The sequence below is a fragment of the Giraffa tippelskirchi genome, chromosome 5, assembly GCF_054371585.1.
Source record: "Giraffa tippelskirchi isolate mGirTip1 chromosome 5, T2T-mGirTip1v1.2.pri, whole genome shotgun sequence".
In the NCBI taxonomy this organism is placed as follows: domain Eukaryota; kingdom Metazoa; phylum Chordata; class Mammalia; order Artiodactyla; family Giraffidae; genus Giraffa; species Giraffa tippelskirchi.
The window spans coordinates 14,772,603-14,792,710 of record NC_137279.1 but is presented as its reverse complement, the minus strand read 5'-3'; the positions used below and the strand labels follow the sequence as shown (position 1 = coordinate 14,792,710).

The 20,108-nt window shown below is 44.9% G+C and overlaps 1 protein-coding gene across 1 annotated transcript in view; it reads left to right on the top strand.

Moving 5' to 3' along the window:
• C5H1orf21 (chromosome 5 C1orf21 homolog) overlaps positions 1-18,102 on the top strand; it is a 240,096-nt gene extending 221,994 nt beyond the window's left edge. The window contains exon 6 of the mRNA XM_081485763.1: positions 15,562-18,102. Coding sequence (XP_081341889.1) covers positions 15,562-15,600 — 39 coding nt within the window. The 3' untranslated portion in view covers positions 15,601-18,102. The remainder of the gene's footprint in view (positions 1-15,561) is intronic.
• Positions 18,103-20,108: the final 2,006 nt, after the last annotated feature.

The window sequence follows — 20,108 nt, the reverse complement described above, 5'->3', positions numbered from 1 at the left end:
GAAGCCTGTCCTTGGGCCCCAGGCAAAGAACTTGTGCATTTCACTGGTGTGCTTTGCTCAGATCCAGGGCCCGATGACTCCCATGAGCATCCACAAGTCTCAACAGCATCTTGTCTTATCCATATGTATCTCTCACTTAAAAGAAAATTAGGAGACCAAGCACAGATAACTCCAACACAACCCTGTCTGCTTCCTTTCTCATCTCCCTTCTCCTCTTTGAAAATAGCTCATAGTACTCCACCACCCCCGCCCATGGGTGAGCCATCAGCGTGCCACCGTACTTCACATATTCCTGTATTATTTTAAGACTCTGCCTCTGTTGACCAGAATTATTCAATGTGACATTTTGAGGAAATGTCTGAGAAAGAGCAGCGTGTGGATTTAAAATCAGCTGATTTTTAAAGATGCTTATCTGTAGACCTCTACATCTATTACAAAATCATTTATACTCAGAAAATGTTTGGGTTCCTGAAACGGCCTGAGTTTCTTGGCCCCAGAACTAACCTAGTTGGTGAGAAAGATCATGGTAAGTCTGCATTTCTAAATTTATTTCAAGGGCTCCTTTTCTTAATATTATGTCAGAACTCCATTATGAATCAGTGTGTCACAGATCAAAAGGTGTTTGCTTTCCATCTGGTGAAGAGACTGACTTGTGTGTAATTATGAACTGTGATTTGGGGTTCTATGTGTAAACTATTCCTGCAGTAGAGAGTTTAACCTCAGAGCTACTATAGAATTGAAGATAATGTTTGGCACCTGCAGGTGATGATAGGTTTTACTTTCAGGTGGTGCATTTAAAGGTTTCCTCAGTGCCCACCAGTGATGAGAAACATGGGACTGTGTTATCAAATCCTAAACACTGTCACCCAGCCTGCCCCATGTGTACAGATGAAGTCACAGCTTGTCCCTCCCACCCAGCTTGCCAATTTTGGTAACAACCCGGACCTTCAGCAATGGCGAAGAGATGCTCTTGGTGGCCTGAGTATTTTGGAAGTGGGCTGGGCTGCCGATATCATTGCATCAAACAGTTCCTTGCTCCACAGGGAAACACAATAGGGCCCTGCTTTTGCTAATAACCAAACCTTTCCTGGGTCTCCTTTCCCTTTATTCCCCGCCTCGCCTACTCTCTCCCCTGTATGCATCTTGTCTCATTCATCGGCCAGATTAAAGCTGTAATTACAATGGTAAGGACGTGACTCGGCCCTGTTTTGTTTCTCTCCCTGCTGCATAGCTTTATGCAGGTGACTTCTTCATTGAATTCAAGTTGAAATGTACCACGTACATGCCTACGTGCTATCACTTCAGTCGTGTCCGACTTTGCGACCCCATGGACTGTAGCCCATCAGGCTCCTCTGTCCATGGGATTCTCCAGGCAAGAGTGCTGGAGTGGGTTGCCATTTCCTTCTCCAGGGGATCTTCCCCACCTAGGGATTTACATCTCCTGGATTGGCAAGTGGATTCTTTACCACTAGTGCCACCTGCTTAGTCACGATGGTAACATGGTGCAGGAACCACTGGTGATGTGAATTCACACCATGGGCTTTAAGTATCCCCGCATCCCCCAGCATCCCAGGTAGCTTCTAGTCATGGGGCATGCAGCCAAGGAAATGAAAGCAGGTGGCAAGCCTAGAAGAAATACAGCACAACCAGTCTCCGCTCACTTTCTTTTTTTTCTGGAGGGCTTGATTTTCAGAGAATTCTCGAGGTTCTATCAGCCTGGCGCCTGAGGGAGTAGCAAAGGAGAGAAGAGTGCAGGTTCCAGAACAAGGGAGTACAAGAATGCAGACAAAAACCATGCCATTTTTATGAATGTGCCGAGGCTGACAGTTCTCTGAACTCAGCGGCAACGTGGGGCACAGCTGGTGAATGGTGCCATTTTGCTGGGCATGCAAGGGAAGACAGCCCGAGAAGCCACTCAGCAGGGAGACAGTGACGCAGGCTTGAGTCACTTTCTTGCCTTGTTCCCTCTTGGCTCCTCCTTTCCATCCTCTTCCTCAGCTGTCTGTTTCCCTTCCTCCCCATGGCTTTTCCACTCTTCACCTGTGGCAGCCAGGGACACTGCTTTAGCCATGCAGAGAACACTCAGGGACAGAGAGAGGAGAGTGCTAACCTCTGTAACTGCTGATGTTTTATTTAAGGATCTCAAAAAGGACTCGAAGCATTACATAGATGGTACCCTAAGGATGAACACTGGATCTCCCTCGTGTTTGTTTCCCTCCAACCTAGCAGCAGGCCTGGGTTAGAACGTGTTCTCCCCAGCCGTGGGCCCAGGACACCCACTGCTCACTGTGCTCCAGGCCTTCTCTCCCTCGTATCTGGCTCGTTTACTGCCCTGTGCCTTCTGCGGGTGGGGACCTCCCATCCGTAGCTGCAGTCCTCTTCCTGGCCAAATGCATGTGCTTCCTATTCTGAAAGCAGTCCTGCTTCCTATGCCTTTCCTCACCCCTCTGTGTAGGGAGGAAGGAAAGGAACCAGCTTGTCACACTCTCCTGTCTCTGGTTGGCTAGCCCAGGGAGCAGGAAAAGGGGCAAACCCAACATTGTCCACTCTCTCCATCTGTGACTGGGTGGGCCAGTCACCAGCCATTAGGCCTCGGTGGGGGATGGGAGGTAGGCGAGGGGATAAGCAGAGGTTTCTGGGTTCTCTAATCCAGCAAGAACTCTGATTCTCATTGACCAACTGCTCTCAGTTAAAAACTGTAAGGAAAGGAGATGTGTGCTTAGCTCCCCAAACCTCTAGCCTTGTTCAAAACAAATTATAGGGTATGAGCAATTTTTTCAGAACAAAAAGCTCTAAAGTTTGTCTGGAAGGCACATCTTTTTCAAGAGGCATATAGGGGCCCAATGGCTAAGTCTCTGCTCCCAATGCAGGGAGGTTCTATCCCTAGTCAGGAACTAGATTTCACGTGCCATGCCACAACTAAAGATTCTGCATGCCTCAATGAAGATAGACGACCCCATGTGCTGCAGCTAAGACCCAGTACAGTCAAATAAATAAATAAAACTTAAAAAAAATTTTAAGGCATATGGGTTGAAATCCCAGACTTGCTAAAGCCATTGTCCTGAAGGAAGTGAGTCTTAAAGGAGACATATGAGGCTTCGTGTCCTGCAGGAAGTGAATCCTACGGGAAACCCACAAGGCTGCAGCCCGCCAAGTGCATTCTCCTGGCGAGGGGGTGGTGTTGAAATCTTAACTCTTAATCCCTGAGAATAGACTAATTGAAGACATCCTTTGAATTAAGTCCATCAAAGGACCTGGAAGTCTTCTGCAAAAATACCACAAATTTTTATAGTGTTTCATTTTATCATTGTAAGGAATCAGGTATAACCGCGGTGCTGGAGTCCAGCTCCAGCAGGTCCAGGGGTTCCCTCAGGAAGGACGGCGTCGGCGATACGAATGAGAAGACACAGCGAGTCTCGGTGTTTCCAAGTGTCTCCCAAGTGTCTTCTACTTTATTGTTTTTTAAGACAGCTTTTATATTTTTAGTGGTATATAGAAACAAATGTAAAGTATAGAGTCATACCAATTCAGCTTAAGGGACATACCAACTTAGCTTAATGGGTATATCTTAATGGGCCTATCAATTTAGCTCAGTGGGCCAGCAATTTCAACCCTCACCGAAGCCGTTTGCATGTCTTTAGTTACAAAAAGCCTCATTTTGTTTACATCATCTTCTGGCCTGGTGGCCTGCTAACACCTTGTGACTCTCCATTGATAAGGGTTGATCAGTCAGAACACTTTTGTATCGGGCACATCAGGAAAGAATTCATCAACAAGAAGTTTTAAGGTAAAACCTGTTTTTGGTAATTTACTCTACGCCTTGAGCTTAACAGAAAAGAATGTAGTTCCATAAAGTCAAAGAACAGCAAGCTGAAATTCAGCTCTAAGTAAGAATCATCAGTTAAATCAACAATTGTCTTATTATTTGTATTAAAGCTAAACTTCTATTTATATAAATCTCTAACTATTATGCTTTCATTATATAGGCTAAATACGTTAAGAGTAAAAACATAGTGAGTAAATATAGATTAAGTAACAGTTCCACAAAGCAATATTTTTTATATTTCCTAACAAGCCTTTTTTCCTGCGAAGGGTTTTGTGCCCATAGGGGCTTTCTGTGCGGAGGCTCTCAATGCTGTTTTATTACTAGGGAGCAGTCATGTGCATTAGCTCCAAAGGCACAGGTACATTTATAATAAACCAATATGTTAGCAAAAGGAATTTAGATTAGCATACTCTATATCCCAGATAATTTTATTTAGGGTGCTACTTTTCAGGGGCCTTGTTGATTTGAGGTTTCAGAATGATCTGTTTTAGAAGGGAAATCAGGAAAGGCCTTTTGCCTAAGTCATAGAAAATAAGAAGAGGTTTATTATAGTAAACATCAGAAAGACAGATAGCATCTTTAAGGTGAGCACTGAGGCAGCCTTCCGAGAATCCCTGAGGCCTGAGAAGCCTCGCTCAAATCAGTCCTTTTCCTCATGACCCTGTCATGGGTGGGATCTCGTGAGCTGGCTCCCAGCACCGAGGAAATTGTTATAATACTAAGTAAAAGAAAATTTTAAAATCTTTCTTAAGATGTAAAGCATATCTGCTGTTTGAGCTCTTAGGAACAGGGCCTCTGAACCCACTGATTATAATTGCATTTTCTGTGACAAGAGTGGGCAGAATACAGCCCATGGGCCAGACCCAGCCTGCCAGACGAGCATGGTTTTTATGTGTTTAAATGGTTGAGGGAAACAAAATGCAGAATAATATTTTCTGATATGTGAAACATTATGTGAAATTCCAGCTTCAGTGTCTAACAAAGTTTTATTGGAACACAACCATGCTCTTTCTTTTACTTTTATCTTCTTTTACATTTATGGCTGCCTTCATGCTTATAGCTGCGGTAGAGTTGCATCAGAGACCCTTTGGAGTGCAAAGACTAGCATATTTACTGTTTGGCCCTTCACAGAGAAAGTCTCCAACCCCTGGTTTAAGACATGGCCCAGGGACATGGCATCCCGGGTTCCGTATCCTTGCTTTTCTCTGTCCTCAGTCTCACTTACCTCCTCATAGGGAAAGGAACATCACTGAAGTCACCTGAATGCCAACATCCAACAAAACTTGAGAAATAGGTCCCTTAACAGCTTCTAAAATACCCTCCTTTTTGCCAGTAGAAGGAAGAGCCGGGTTTAAGAAACACTTCATGCATGCTTGCTCAGTTGCTCAGTCGTGTCCAACTCTTTGTCACCCCGTGGACTGTAACCTACCAGGCTTCTCTGATCTTAGGATTTCCCAAACAGGAATACTGGAGTGGGTTGCCATTTCAGGGGATCTTCCTGACCCAGGGATCAAACCTGAGTCTCCTGAGTCTTCTGCATTGGCAGGTGGATTCTTTACTACTGAGCCTCTTGGGAAGCCCAATAAATACTTCATGGGGGTTTTAAAGCTGTTTAGTTAATACAGTCTCTCTTGGAAATGAAAAGGTCAGTCTACTAGGATTCTTGCCACTGTGCTTGTTATGGTAATCATTCCTATGTATGGTCAAAGAAACAGTCAGAGGCTGTCATGCTCCTCCCATTCATTACTAACGAGATCTTTTTCCAACTGAAATAATAATGCACGAGACTAATTAGAATAAAGCTCATTAGAAACAGGCATGGCCATTAATGCCTCAATTGATTTTTCTAATGAAATAAGCCGGGGGAGGAGACTTGAACAGCGCAACTAATTATGTCTGCTTTTCTTCGGCATTACCTCAAAACTGGTTATAAATTGCTGTTGGGCTGTAAGCGAAAATGCCGCTGAAACACTCCCTGGTTGAAGAGGCTCTGACACTTGAAGCCCCAAGGAAGAGATGGGGTGGGGGGCGTCTGCTCCTGGCCCACAGCCCTGCAGGAGGAGGAGTGAACAGCAGCCCCTGGGGGTGTCCTTCATTTCACTTTTCCACCCTTTTCCCGTCTCCTCCGCATCATCTTTGTTCTGGATTCTGGCTGGTGGTTCACAGATGCTCAAGCTGTGGAATGCAGCTTTCATGGCCCTGTATTCTTGGTTCAAGGATGGAACTTAAATGTCAAGATTCCCAGAGAAACTTAGATTCAAAGTTGCTGCTAGATGGTGATACATGGGAAAATGTTGGTGGGAAAAGGTGTTTGACGGACAGAGAATCAGGATGGCCCATTAAATTCTGTACCACAATACAGCTGGGGCAATTGTGTTTCATTAATCAAGACGTTTTTTAGTGCCCAGAAAGCCAGACCATCCCCCACTGATGGGTAGAAGGCTTCCAAAGAAGGATGACTGAGTCAAGAAACAAACTCAGTAAGCCCACGATTAGGAAGAGAGAGGAGGACGATGAATCATGTAAAGGAAGCAGGCAGGAGGTGAGAGAGTTAACATAATGCACAGGCTACAAACCTACAGAAGTTCCCAGTGTCCTTCAGAGAGGTATGGGGAGAGGAGGAGGAATTCTTCATTTGATGGGTAGCCTGATTTATGATGAGCTTAACAACGCATGTGCTGTGCTATGCCAAGTCGCTGCAATCATGTCCAACTCTTTGTGACCCCATGGACTGTAGCCCACCAGGCTCCTCTGTCCATGGGGTTCTCCAGGCAAGAACACTGGAGTGGGTTGCCATGCCCTCCTCCAGGGGATCTTCCCAACCCAAGAATCAAACTGGGGTCTCCTGATCTCAGGGAAGCCCTAACAATGCATGCATGCTTCCATACAAAAATAAGCCTTGTTAAAGCAAACTTCTCTGAACTGCACAAGGATTCCATTAACTGTCAAAAAGACGAAGAGGAGAGTGAAGTTGTCCTAGGTTCCCTTACTCTGCTGCTCTCCCCAGGGGCCCCTTCCCAGTAGAGTCTTTTACTTTATCAGCAAGATAAAAAACAAAGATGAATAAGAGACATGCTCTGTTCTGCAGCCTATAGTAAGGAAAACAAACATTTGGGCTACAATTACTATAAGGCATGGTGGTGGGATGGAAGGACCACCAAGAGGGGAAAAGACCAAGTCTCCCTAGAGCTCTCACTTGATGATGCTGGAACATGATCGTAAGGTTAAGTAGCTACTAAGTGAAGGCTGGGGCTTCCCTGGTGGCTCAGACAGTAAAGAATCCATCTGCAATGTGGGAGACCTGGGTTCAATCCCTGGATTGGGAAGATCCCCTGGAGGAGGGCATGGCAACCCACTCCAGTATTCTTGCCTGGAGAATCCCATGGACAGAGAAGCCTGACGGGCTGCAGTCCATGAGGTCGCAAAGAGTCGGACACAACTGAGTGACTAAGCACAGTACAGCAAGAGAAGGCTGAGGAGGAGGGAGTATGAGAAAAGAAAACAGTATCTGTGGACATGCAGGGTGCACAAGAAGGATCTGCCCCAGTTTGGGACACATGGGATGACTGGTCCTGTCATTTTGTTTGTCATTTATATGTTTCAAACATCCTTTCTTTGGGATATTAGCCTGACATTTTTGTGCCTAATAAAATGCTGCCATAAAAATATTTGTGCATATGCTCTTAAGAACGGTATGAAGGTATAGCTTAAATGCCATAAAATTTGCCCATTTTACGTGTACAGTTCAGTGAAGTGAAGTTGCTCAGTCGTGTCTGACTCTTTGCAACCCCATGGACTGTAGCCTGCCAGGCTCCTTCGTCCATGGAATTTTCCAGGCAAGGATACTGGAGTGGGTTGCCATTTCCTTCTCCAGGGGATCTTCCAGACCCAAGGATCGAACCCCGGGTCTCCCGCACTGCAGGCACTCTTTACCGTCTGACCCGCCAGGGAAGCCCTGTGATTTCTAGTAAATTTGCCAAACTGTGTGACCATCAGTACGACTCAGTTTTAGAACATTTCCATCACATCAGTAAGATCCCTCCTGCCTGCTTACAGCCAGTCCCCTTTCCTACCTCCAGCACCAGGGAACCAATCTGTATATTTTTAAAAACATGTATCTAGGGTTTTATCATCGCTATTAATTAACAATAGCAATGATTGCTGTAATAAGGGTATGAACAATTTTATGACTCATAATACATATTACAGACTACTTTCCAAAGCAGCCATACCATTTTACAAGTCTGTAGAGTTGCACTTCATTGTGCACTCTCAAGAATTTTTAAATAGTATCTAATTGTTTTCCTTTGTATTTTTTGATGACTGAAACAGACCATTTTTCTATTTGTGTGTTTACGGACTTTATTTTTTCTGAATGAATTTCCACTTTGTGCCCTTCCCTCTTACTGAGATCCTCTTAATTTTTTATTGGTGTGAGCTTCTCATATAACTTGTCATTTACATACTGTATGCTGCTGGTATTTTCCCAACTGAGGTTTGCCTTTTTATTTTATTCTTTTTTTGATATATGCAAAGGTTCATTTTTACGTGATCAAATATGTCCATCTTTTTTTATTTTTCTTTGTGATCTTTGTCCATGCCTTTGAGGCTGAGAGTTATATCCCTCTCAAGAGCTTTGATAGATGTTCAGTTTTATGTTCTATTTTGTCTTGTTAAGAATTAACACATCGTTTCTCTTGGAATCTGTCACTTGTGGTGAGCTCCTTTGTCAAATACTTAACTCTTACCTATTTTAGGCCATATTACTAGGATATCTGATTCTGTGCCAGTGACTTTTTTGAGGGTGCACTTAGAGAATGAGAAAACTGACACATATGCAAGATAGGAAGACCTGGGAGGAAACTTTGTTATTTGCAGGTAATGGACCAGAGGGTGCTATCAGTCTGGGAGGACCTAGCCTCCTGTCGCTAAGGCCCCGAGTACGCCATTCTGTGGGAGTTACAAAGAGGCAGCGTTTGGGCTCAGCTCTTGAACACTTTCATGGGCAGCTTGGGAAAGTATCTGACATATTCTAGTGAAAAAGAGGAGGCTCCCTGCCCATAATGTGGTCATTGGAGGTCTGTTCCATGTTAGGTGCGAGGTCAGAGAGGAAGACCCCCAGGTCCCCTTCCAACTCCAGAATCTCAGACCTCTCCAGATACTGTTCCTGCTTTCATTTATTCAACAAATATTTATTGAACATCTAATAGGTCACTGGTGCTCGTCTAAGCCCTGGGGATGCAGCAGTGCAGAAAACAGTTTCTTCCCTCTGGATACTTCTATTCAAGGGGAAGACAGTAAAGAAACAAATTCATATATTCATATATTGAATTCATATAATTCAAATTCATATATTCACAAATTCAAATTCATAATTCATAATCTATCAGGTAATGATAGATAATATAAGTAAAAATGAAGCAGAGTAAGAGCTGTTTTATGTTACGAGCTCAGTGAAGACAGTGAGGTGACATTTGCGCAGAGGTCTGAACAAAGCAGGGGCTTCCCTGGTAGCTCAGTTGGTAAAGAATCTGCCGGCAATGCAGGAGACCCTGGTTTGATTCCTGGGTTGGGAAGATCCCCCAGAGAAGGGATAGGCTACCCACTCCAGTATTCTTGGGCTTCCCTGGTGGCTCAGCTGGTAAAGAATCTGCCTGCAATGCGGGAGACCTGGGTTCGATCCCTGGGTTGGGAAGATCCCCTGGAGAAGGGAAAGGCTACCCACTCCAGTATTCTGGCCTGGAGAATTCCATGGACTGTATAGTCCTTGGGGTCGCAAAGAGTCAGACACAACTGAGCAACTTGCACTAAAGAAAGCAAAGTAATGGATGGGGTGAGGGCTGAGGGCAGGAGTCAGCCAGGAAGGAGAAGGAAGGACAACCACCCAGGCCCTGAGGCACCACTTGTGTGAGGCCCTGAATGCAGAGAAGCGATCCAGCGGGGAGCCCAATTTCTCACATAGTTGGTTTATTAACAGTTGGATCTGCGGATCTCATTTTTCAGTATCATCATAAGAGTTATAATTTATTAATTCCCATGTGCCAAGCTTTGCTGATCACCTATGTGTAATGACTGCTAAGTCTCACAACAGCACTGCAAGCTAGGTCCTCCTGTCCCCATTTTACAGATGGGAAAACGAGCTCACTGCTTCCTCTTGGGAATTTTCATCTCGGTCCAGACTGCCCCACTGGGGAGATACTCAGTTCACAGCTGTCTGTTAAATGCTCAGTGTGTACAGATTAGGCCAAATGCACACATGTCTACAGAGAAGTACTAGAGACTTCTGTGATAAACTCACACCGGAAACTTGACAGCCAGCCCTAGCCTATTGGCCTCCTTAACTTGAGGAGAAAAAGTACAGTAGGCACTTAGTAGGAATAACTCCTTTATTTGAAGTCACTCTCTGAGCTGGTCCTCTTTAAACTAGCAGAATATAACATCATGACAATGCCCTTTCCTTCACTACACTGTAATATTGCTAATTGCAAGCCTAGACCTTTCAACAATTAGAAAATCCTTATCCTAGAACCTTAGAAATGTAGGAGTTGACATAAACTTCCAGTTTCCAAGAAAAGCATGCAGACAGTTGAAGAGGACATGGAAACTACACCGAGTAAGCGTGTGGTCAGGGAGACTGTTAGTTGCTCAGTCGTGTCTGACTCTTTGCAACCCTGTGGACTGTAGCCCACCAGGCTCGTCTGTCCATGGAATTCTCCAGGCAAGAATACTGGAGTGGGTAGCCATTCCCTTCTCCACGGGATCTTCCTGACCCAGGGATCGAACCTGGGTCTCTTGCATTGAAGGCAGATTCTTTACCGTCTGAGCCATAGTAGGCAAAATCTCCTTAAGATCTTTTTGAGTCTGCACCACAGTGCCCCTCTGCTTCTTCAGACAAACCCTGCTTGTCAGCCTCATCGTGAGTTTGCATTCTTCACGCTTGTGGGGGCCTCATGGGGACCTGGCTCTCTGTAGCTTTCAGTGTGTCCTTTGCACAAGGGCGGAATTGTGTCTAACAGCCCCTAATTCTGGCTGCATAAAGCGTCTCTACAAAGACTTCCATTTTGTCGTCCCTTTGAGGGGAAAGGGCATGCTTCAGACTGAGAGAATTGCTGTGTAGCTCCTACACCCAGCTCACTCCTGCTTCCTGCCTTCAACAGCTGAAGGTTTTAAGATTCTCTTTTTAGCACAGTCCTTTAAAAATTTAAGTGAGACGTGAAGTCACATTACAGTAACAAGCTCCCTATCTTGCCCAGTAGAGCCAGTGTGCAGGTGGGGTCCCATGTGATGCTGAGATGGGGCTGCTTCCATAAGTTTTCTCAGGTTCCCCTTAAAATGACACTTGGCTGTATGGAGTGCTTACTATCCATGTTTTTGATTTCCAGGTTTTGTATTCATAAAATAATTGGTTCTCAGAACTGCTGACAGGTGAAAATAACAAAAATAAAACTGATTTGAATTTAATTTAGTCATCCGCTCACTACAGTCATTAACAAAAGAGACAAAGATTAGCCCTATGTTCTGGGCTGCGCTGAGATTTGCCCACAAGTAACAGGGCACAGGACTGCTACCTACTTTCAGGGCTGATGTGAATCACCAATCAAATAGTGTCTGCAAAGCAGCTGATGCAATTTTCTTTCTCCTTCTCATAGTCATAATAATTTCAGAGGAGCAAATGCTTGGAAAATAAAAGTTGCTGTTTGGGGTTGACACAGAGGGTTTACAGAGATTTGTCCCTCAAAAGGGGACACAATTCATTTTTGTATAGAATGATAGATTCCCTAAATTCTAGAGTGCTTTACAGTTTTCAAAATTTCACACACATGATATCATGTAATCGCATGATAACCCTTTTTCCCCCTACCCCTTAAAAGAGGGCACCTTCTTATGGTAAGAGTAATCTTGAAGGGTCTCAAACACTCCCTCTGCATAACCCTGTAACTCATTTACCGAGTTGGAGACTGCTTTATCGTTGAGTGCACTAGTTCGTGTGTGTGTGTGTGTGTGTGTGTGCATGCGTCTGTCTGTCTATCATTGCATCCAAGTCCTTGCTTGTAGATGAGGTGCCCTCTGAACCCCACATTGGCCAGCTGGTCCTTTTCTCTGATTGAGGCTTCATAAAAAGGGAAGGGACCTTGGTCTATGGACCATGGTCTGCCATAGAAGCTTTATTGGAGCACATGGAGTTCTGGTCTATCTGGGGTGCAAGGCTGAGGTGGGAGGAAGGGTTCCCCAACACCTGGCAGATTACCATTTGTGACGACAGTTCACACCCCCCATCAGCCACAAGGAAGGTGGTCCCTAATCCCCTGCCATGGCCTGAACAAACACGGGGTTCAGCAGCAACAGTAGTAATAATAGAAGCAGCTGATAGTTATTGACCACCTGCTAGAAACTAGATTTTTCCCACTTGATCCTGATCACAACCCAGTGAGACAGAGACCATGATTATCCCCAGGATATCAAAGCCCAGTGATGTGCCCAGTGCCACATAACAGTGTACGTGTCCACATCTACGTGGGGGAAGTCATCTTTCCTTTCCTAATAAAACCTCCATGGAAACTCCACGAGTTCCACGTTTCCCCTCCACCCAGACATCCAGCACCCACCCACAGATCTGCTCTGTGAGCCCGGTGAGTTGTTTCTGATAGATGTGGATGTGTCCTGTTTCCCACAATGGAGAATAAACCCCCCATGCTCAGGGTCCATGAGGACTCCCTAGCTCCCCATCGTGTGGCTCAGGGAGTGCCTTCAGGATGGCCGAGGCCAACAACAGCTGGCATCTGCTGGAGCAATGGGGTCGGGAAGAAGACTGCTGAGTGCACACTTCTTTTGTCAGGATTGGGCACCTTGCCCAGGAGATGTTTTTTACAGCGAGTAGCACAAGCCTGGAGATGACACCAGGTTCAAAAACTCTGCCGGGAGCAAGGGTGAGAATTGGTAGTGTGATAGTAGAAGAAACCAGAAGTCTGCTCATTGGTGAATCATTCAACGAGAACAACCCATCTGGGGCCATTTAGCATGGGGACAGGCCACCCTCATGCTCTCACAGGCCCTGAAGACTTCATCATGTGGCAACACTTTCTTATTTATCAAACACACGTGTATTTGTGTGCGACACATACCACATGTATAAAATTATGTGCCAGGCAGGACTGAATCACTCTACTATTATTAACTCATTTAATCTTCAGAAGCCAGGTGAAGTTGGTACTGTTGTTATCTTTGTTTTACAAATGGGAAAGTGAGACACAGGGAGATAATGTGATCAGGATCCCAGAGCTAGTGAGTCACAAAGCCAGGATGACCACCCAGCCAAGTGGTATAGCCGTGCGCTATGATGATACTGAAATACTAGGACAATGTGAGCTACTTCTAACACACAGATATTGTGACAAAGAAACAAACCATGCATTTGAGAAATGGTATATGCAAACTTACTTTCTTTATGTTTTAGATACATTTAGGAATAAGTCTATTTATTTAGACTTATTTAGAAAATTTAAGAAATTTTGCTAATTTATTAGAAAATTTTATTTTTTGTAGGTAGTTAGAAAATTTCATTTTTAAAGGAACTTGTTCCCCCAACAAACTGAAAAATGTAGTGTGTATTTAAAAAGAAAGAAGTCGGGACTTCCCTGGTGGTCCACTGGTTAAGATTCTGAGTTCCCAATGCAGGGGACATGGGTTCGATCCCTAGTTGGGGAACTAAGATCCCACATACCACACAGTACAGCCAAAATAATAATAATAATTAAATGAAAGAGCTCCATCCCTCCCCACTGCTGCTAAGCCAGTTGTTTTTGCCCCTGCCCCTAGCCACAGTCAAGCCCTTCCCCACATGTTTCTCCCATCCTTGTCTAGGTCATGGGGAGGCTTGGATGAGAAGTACTTTAGACAGTCAGGACATGGCTCCCACTTTTGTTGAAAAGAAGTCATGGTCTATGATCACTTATACGAAACCCTAAGATATTAGCACAGGATGTTTGCAGAGACCAAACCCAACTACCACCTATAAGAAAGTTAAAGATGTGTGTATGACCTGCCAAAGACTGGATGTTGGGTAAAAGCTTTACAACTTTGGAAAACTTCTGGGCCTCTCTGAGCTTTGTTCTTCTCATCTGAGAAGTGGGAGATGGGACAGTACATAAGACCTAGGGCTGTGGTGGCAGAATAAGCAGTATTTGAAAAGTGCTAAACGTGGTACCCAACATGTACTCACCAAACTTGAGCATCACATGATGTTACCTGTTCACATCTGTGTGATCCGGGCGTCGAGGGCTAAGTCCCGCTGAGTCAGTATGATTGTCACTCCAGGAAATCAGAAACAATAACCAGAGACACAGACTGAAAGTAACTGGAATTTGGTCACATTAAGAGCCTCTCAGGAGGCAAGGTCCATGTCATCCTACATGTATCCTTCCCAACCTTGGTTACTGAGCCTCTTGTTCTTTGGGATACTCTTGTATCTCTCCAATACATTCCTCTTTTAAAAAAAATAAATAAATAAAAGAAAGGAAGTGGTCAAAGGATATAAATAGTATGGATACGTGACTTTATACAAAGCCCTTATCTGTGACACTGTGAGACAGGCAGGGCAGAGACTTGTTCCCATGCTCTGTGAGGGATTACAGACCACAGAACCATGTGCTTTGACCAAGACAGTCCAGTGATGGGACATATGGAACTTAATCCCAGACCTAACTGTGCCTTCATAGAGTATATACCCTGATGGAGAGAGGATGATATATGTTCAAAAGTAATATAGTAGTTCTTAAGCCTTGAAGTAACCTGTTTTGTTAGAGAATGCATTTAAAGCATTTTTGCCTTCCTTGTGCATCCCACACGTGCCAAACATGGTCCTAAATATGTTATACATATTCAGTGAATCTTTGTTTTTTAATCCTTCTTTTAATTTAGAGCAGATTAAAAGTAAGATATCCCTAGATTGTACCATCCTCCTCCATAAAAGATAAGCTCTGGGCTTGGAGATGCAGCTGTGGAATGCTAGCAGCCCTGGCCCTAGGAGAAAGGGTCTTGTTCGCTGTTCGTTTTGTTTTTTCCTGTTCATGACAAACTGGTCTCCTGAATGGATCATCCGTTTGGTGATTATGTGGTGAAAGGCTGAGTCTTGTCTGTGCCTAGTATAATATAAATCCTTACCAATACAAAGCAAAGTGAGTGAAAGTGAAAGTCGCTCAGTCGTGTCCGACTCTTTGCAACCCCATGGACGATACAGTCCACGGAATTCTCTAGGCCAGAATACCCGAGTGGGTAGAAGATTCCCTTCTCCAAGGGATCTTCCCAATCCAGGGATCGAACCCAGGTCTTCTGCATTGCAGGCAGATTCTTTACCAGCTGAGCCACCAGGGAAGCCCAAGAATACTGGAGCGGGTAGCCTATCCCTTCTCCGGGGGATCTTCCCAACCCAGAAATCGAACTGGGGTCTCCTACATTGCAGGTGGATTCTTTACCAACTGAGCTATCAGGGAAGCCCTATCAATATAAAACAAAGGCTTATTAGAAGCTTACTAAAACCTCAAAGCGACGAGGTATATACAGTTTACAAGTTGGCCAATGTGTATTTATGACTTACATACCTGGTGCCCAGCAGTGACTGATGGAGCCTGGGTTTCATTGCAAGGAGACACAAACTGAGAAGATGGATTGCAGATAACTATCTCCAGCTCTGCTTTGAATTTCTCATTTACATCTTACTCTTTTCTTTTCCTCTCAAGGGTCGAGATTACTGTTCGGAAGAAGAAGATATCACATAGCACCAATCCTACACTCGAACCGGGAGCTACTACTGTGTAAATAGGTTACACCCCAGCTGAAATCTTTGCAAAGGTCGGTTCTCTTCAGCGAACAGCACTATAGCAAAAGAAGATCGTTCCATATCGTATGCCCCATTAAATTACAGTGTTTCTTAATGAACTTGCAAAGGAATATTGCTAAAAACAAACAAAAACTGTTATCGAACTTTCTTTGTTGCTGCTAGTTAAAACTTGTTGCAACTTTTCACTTCTCTCAGTGTCCAGGTCTGCAGCAAAATTCTGCAATTTCACCTTAAAGATACTGTTGGTTTTACAGATGCTCTCCAACCTATTTTCTATAAGATGAGGTAGTGGTGAACTCAGATATCCAACTTCTGTTCTAGACCGGTTCCGCTTCTAAGACAAGCGCCTCCTTCCCCCTCCCTCCTCCCTGCCTCCCCCAGCAGTCCAGAGCCTTGCTTCTCACTGGCAGTGTTGCGCTTTGGAGATGGGATGGTTGCTATGGCAAGCCTAGTTTCTCTGCTAAGAAGAAGTAGAGACGCTATTATCAATTCAAAGCATGTCATGACATGACTCCTGGAAGTGACATAGGAGCGAGCAGCAGGTGGTTTCATTTCCTGGGTCTCTTAAAGATCAAGCTTGCAACATCAGTTTTGCTCAGATGCAGACGGAAGTGTGATCACAATCATTTCGAATCCCTCTTGCCCACTTTTTTTTTCTAAGAAAATAAACATTTTACTGTTTTTATGTATCCTTGTCTTCTCCCATTCATCCAGCTCAGTGTTTTATGATGATCCTGGGTGCGGAAGATGAGTCCTCCTAGCGATGGCACCTTAATGGCTCCCTACCATCCCATGTTCAACCCCCCACGCAAGCGCAGTGCTGGCAGTGGTCAGAGGTGATGAGGGAACACCCCACGGCTTTTTAGGAGAGCCTGAAACCACCCCGTTACCTTTCACTTTGTCAGCAAATAAACCACCCTACTTCCTAATCCTCTCCCTTCAAGATGTCACGTGAGCCTTGCCACTTCCATTCTCTTGTTGACAGCACTGGATGGTGCAGTGAAAAGCATTTGCCGCCTGGAAAACGTAGTAATCCATTGACACTGGTGATGATTTTCAGAGATGCGAAAGCCAAAGCCCCGGGCCGTAGTGGGGAATGTGAACTGTGGGTTTGGTAGAGTTTATTTTTCCATATTCTATGAAGAGAATGATCTCTTCTCAAAGACAGAAATAATATTTTTAACACATGTTGTCACAAGTAAATAGCAATCAAAAGGAGAAAATAACTTTTGTATTTTTTTAACACGTCCGATAGCTTTGACGAGAGTTCTCTTTCTTACTTTTGGGGGAGGGCACTCTGTTCAATGCCACGCCAGCAGTCCAGGTCTAGATTTGTTCTACCCACACACACACACAAACACACACAAACACATACACACAAATAAAACAAAGAAAAAGCACTGTATGTTTCTCTTTGTGAGGTTATGAACACAAAAGGCCTCACTATCAGCCACTCTACTGCCCTCCGAAGGTGGGTAGTTAATACATTCTGGGTGGTCAAGAGATTACCTGCCACCGAACAGAATAGGAAGCTTAGTGTGGTCTCACTGCGAAGATGAGCCTTGACTTGAAAATCCATCCATATAGCTGATGGCACCACTAATGTGTCCAGGGAGAAATTCCTTATCTCCTTTTGAACCCAGCAGCACGCACCAAACATGAGGGGAAGGAAACTCAGTCAGGCACTAGAGAAAACGGATTCAAACGTTAGCAACAAAAGCCCTTCCTTCTTTCAGCCGGCAGCGGCAGCTATTTTGGGGAGCAGCTGTGGTTGTTACATAAATAGAGACGCAGCCAAAATTTCAGGCTTTTTATCCTGCTTCAAGCAGAAAAAAATGCAGGGAGAGTTCAAGTCGCCTAGGGTTTTACATCCCCTCCCTTTGTATGGTTTTTTTGGCCAAGTGACTAAAATAGTTTTCCTCAACTGTAAACGAACTGCTGAGCCCCACCTCAGACTTGTGCACCGGAGACTTGTTCACTGTTCCGAGAATGACCTTTTCCCGAGATCCCTTGCTCTTATCGAGCAAGAATGAAGCAGACACTGAACGCCTTCCATTTGGTGTCTCAGCGTCTTCCCAGAAAACCACCACCTTCAACCAAGATAAAACATGTTCACATCGTTTTTCTTGCGGTCGTGTTTAACAGTTTGACATGATACACACATACACAGAACCACGTGTCTCTTGGAATCTGATTTTTGAGGGTTTCAAGTGTCGTTTCCGTGAACCAGTGGCTTTTCATCTGGGTTCTGTCCTCCAGGTTTAACAATGGCTACCTCGCTGATGTGCAAAAGTGATTTCACCTGCAGACACGTGTGGTACACTTAGATCTGAGAAACGGGGTGGCCGAGCAGGTTGGCATGAAATGCTTGATTATGTTAGCAACACTCAAAACTGTCTGTTTTCCATTTGTCGGTTTTAATCATAAAATTGTCAAGTGATCTGTGTTTGTATTTTTTTTATGCCTTCTGAAAAGGTCTAACTCAAAAACCTGTTGCCTTTCTTCTCCCCACCCCCTGCTCCCTGCCCCGGTGTATCTGAACCCATTAAGTACATTGTCTCAGATACAATGAAAGAATAATCTGGAAGCTAGTGCTTCTGCTGGCAGTTATCTCTGAGGCCTCAGGGAGATGGAAGGAGGGAGGGAGGGAAAGGGCCTGGCGGAGGGAGGTAGAAGAAGGATGAGAGATGGACCCAGGAGCATTTAGGACAGAGCAGGTCGAAGGAATGGCCGTGGGCCGGGTGCGATGCAGGATCCAGCTGTTTGGCGGCCAGTGGGCAGGGCGGACTGTCGGCAAGATTTACTGCGGGATTACTCACGCCTGTGTGCTCTGAGTTGTCGAATTGTAAAAGTTCAGCAGTCTGTGCGTAGCTTTCTTTTGGTTGGCAGAGATTCGGGATCACGGAGTACTGCTGTCATAATTGAATGCATGTTTGTTACTGGCTGAGAAGCTTAAAAAGAGGCTTTTTAACCTCAGTGATGCCTCCAAGCCCCGGGCTGGAGCACAGGGCGGTGTTATGGTCTATTTAGGTACAAAGAAGGTACAAAGTCTGGGGACAGAAAACTAGGTCAGCCCTCAGACACAGCAGCGGCTGCCCAACCCCCCTCCCCCCGTCTGCTGGGAGTCAGGTCTCTCGGCGTCTGCAGCGCCCAGGGTCTGAGGTCGGGCTCTGATGCCCAGTGTGAGGAGGAACCTCTATTCTTTAGTCCTCTGTGCGGTGCCAGCCTCCTCCACCTCCATGTCGGGGGCTCCCCCAGGCTCACAAGCCGCAGCCCCCAGCCTCCAGGGCTGCAACAGCCCCCAGGGGCAGGCCCAGGGATGATGGCGCCCCCTTTCGGTCCCAGTTTGAGTTATAACTTTGTCTTCCCAGTTTCACTGAGATTTGTCTCTTAGGGCCAGCCTCTCCCCTAAGCCTGCTAAGAGCGGAAATTATACCTCTCGTTATGCAGTTTACCTCAGTAGCCTATGAGGCCCCCTGGCATATTGATGACAAGCCCTGCTTAGACATCAGGCAAGAATTTAAAAGAGCATTTGCACGTCTACTGCTTTTAGAAAAGAAACTCAGTTAAATATGTCAGTTTGATGGGAAAACTCAGTTTGATGGGAAGAAAAATTATCAAATTCTTAATCTAGGAAAATACCGACTCTGAATCTTGGACTCTGGGACTCATATATTTTTTATGAAAGGTGAAACAATTGGCTCTCTCCTTCCTCCTCCCAACTCCATCATTTGAAAAAGAACAAATATCAGATTACACTGTATAATTTTACATAAAATCTGCTTTTCCCCAGAAGATGTGCTCAGAGCTTTATTTCTTTGTACCTCTCAGAAATTAAACTTTTTGCTAAGTTACTTAAAACCCTAGTACAAGAATAAGGCCTGGTCAGGGAGAGGGGAGATATATTTAAGGCATAATGAAAAGGTGGCTCGAAGCTGGAAGGTGGCTTCTCCTGACACAGGTGGATTACTGAACACCCCTCCCTGCCCCGACGCCCACCCCAGGTGCTGTGTGAAGCCGGGTGAGGCAGTCAGCTTCCACACAGCCCAAGTCCCTGCCATCAACATTTGGAATTTCATGAATAAGGTCTACGAATTGCCTTTGCCAATGAATGGACATGTTTTTCCAAGAGGGGAAAATGCCTTGACTTCAGTCACTTTTTTGTATGTCTCTGGAAGAGAGTCAAATGCCATGGAAGAATATGAGGTTTGTGGGTAAATAGATTTACTTTTGTGAGAGACCTTAGGATGGGCTCACTAGTTATGCCATGCTCTTCAGAAGACTCTTGTACCTTACCTGGGATCTAATCTATTCTTAGGGAAAGATGAAAAGTAACTAACATTTATTATTTAAACTCACTCTGTGCCAGATACTGTGCTAGGCATTTTTATAACTGTCTTGTCACAATAATCCTGGGAAGTGAATCAGTTACTCCCATGTTCTGAG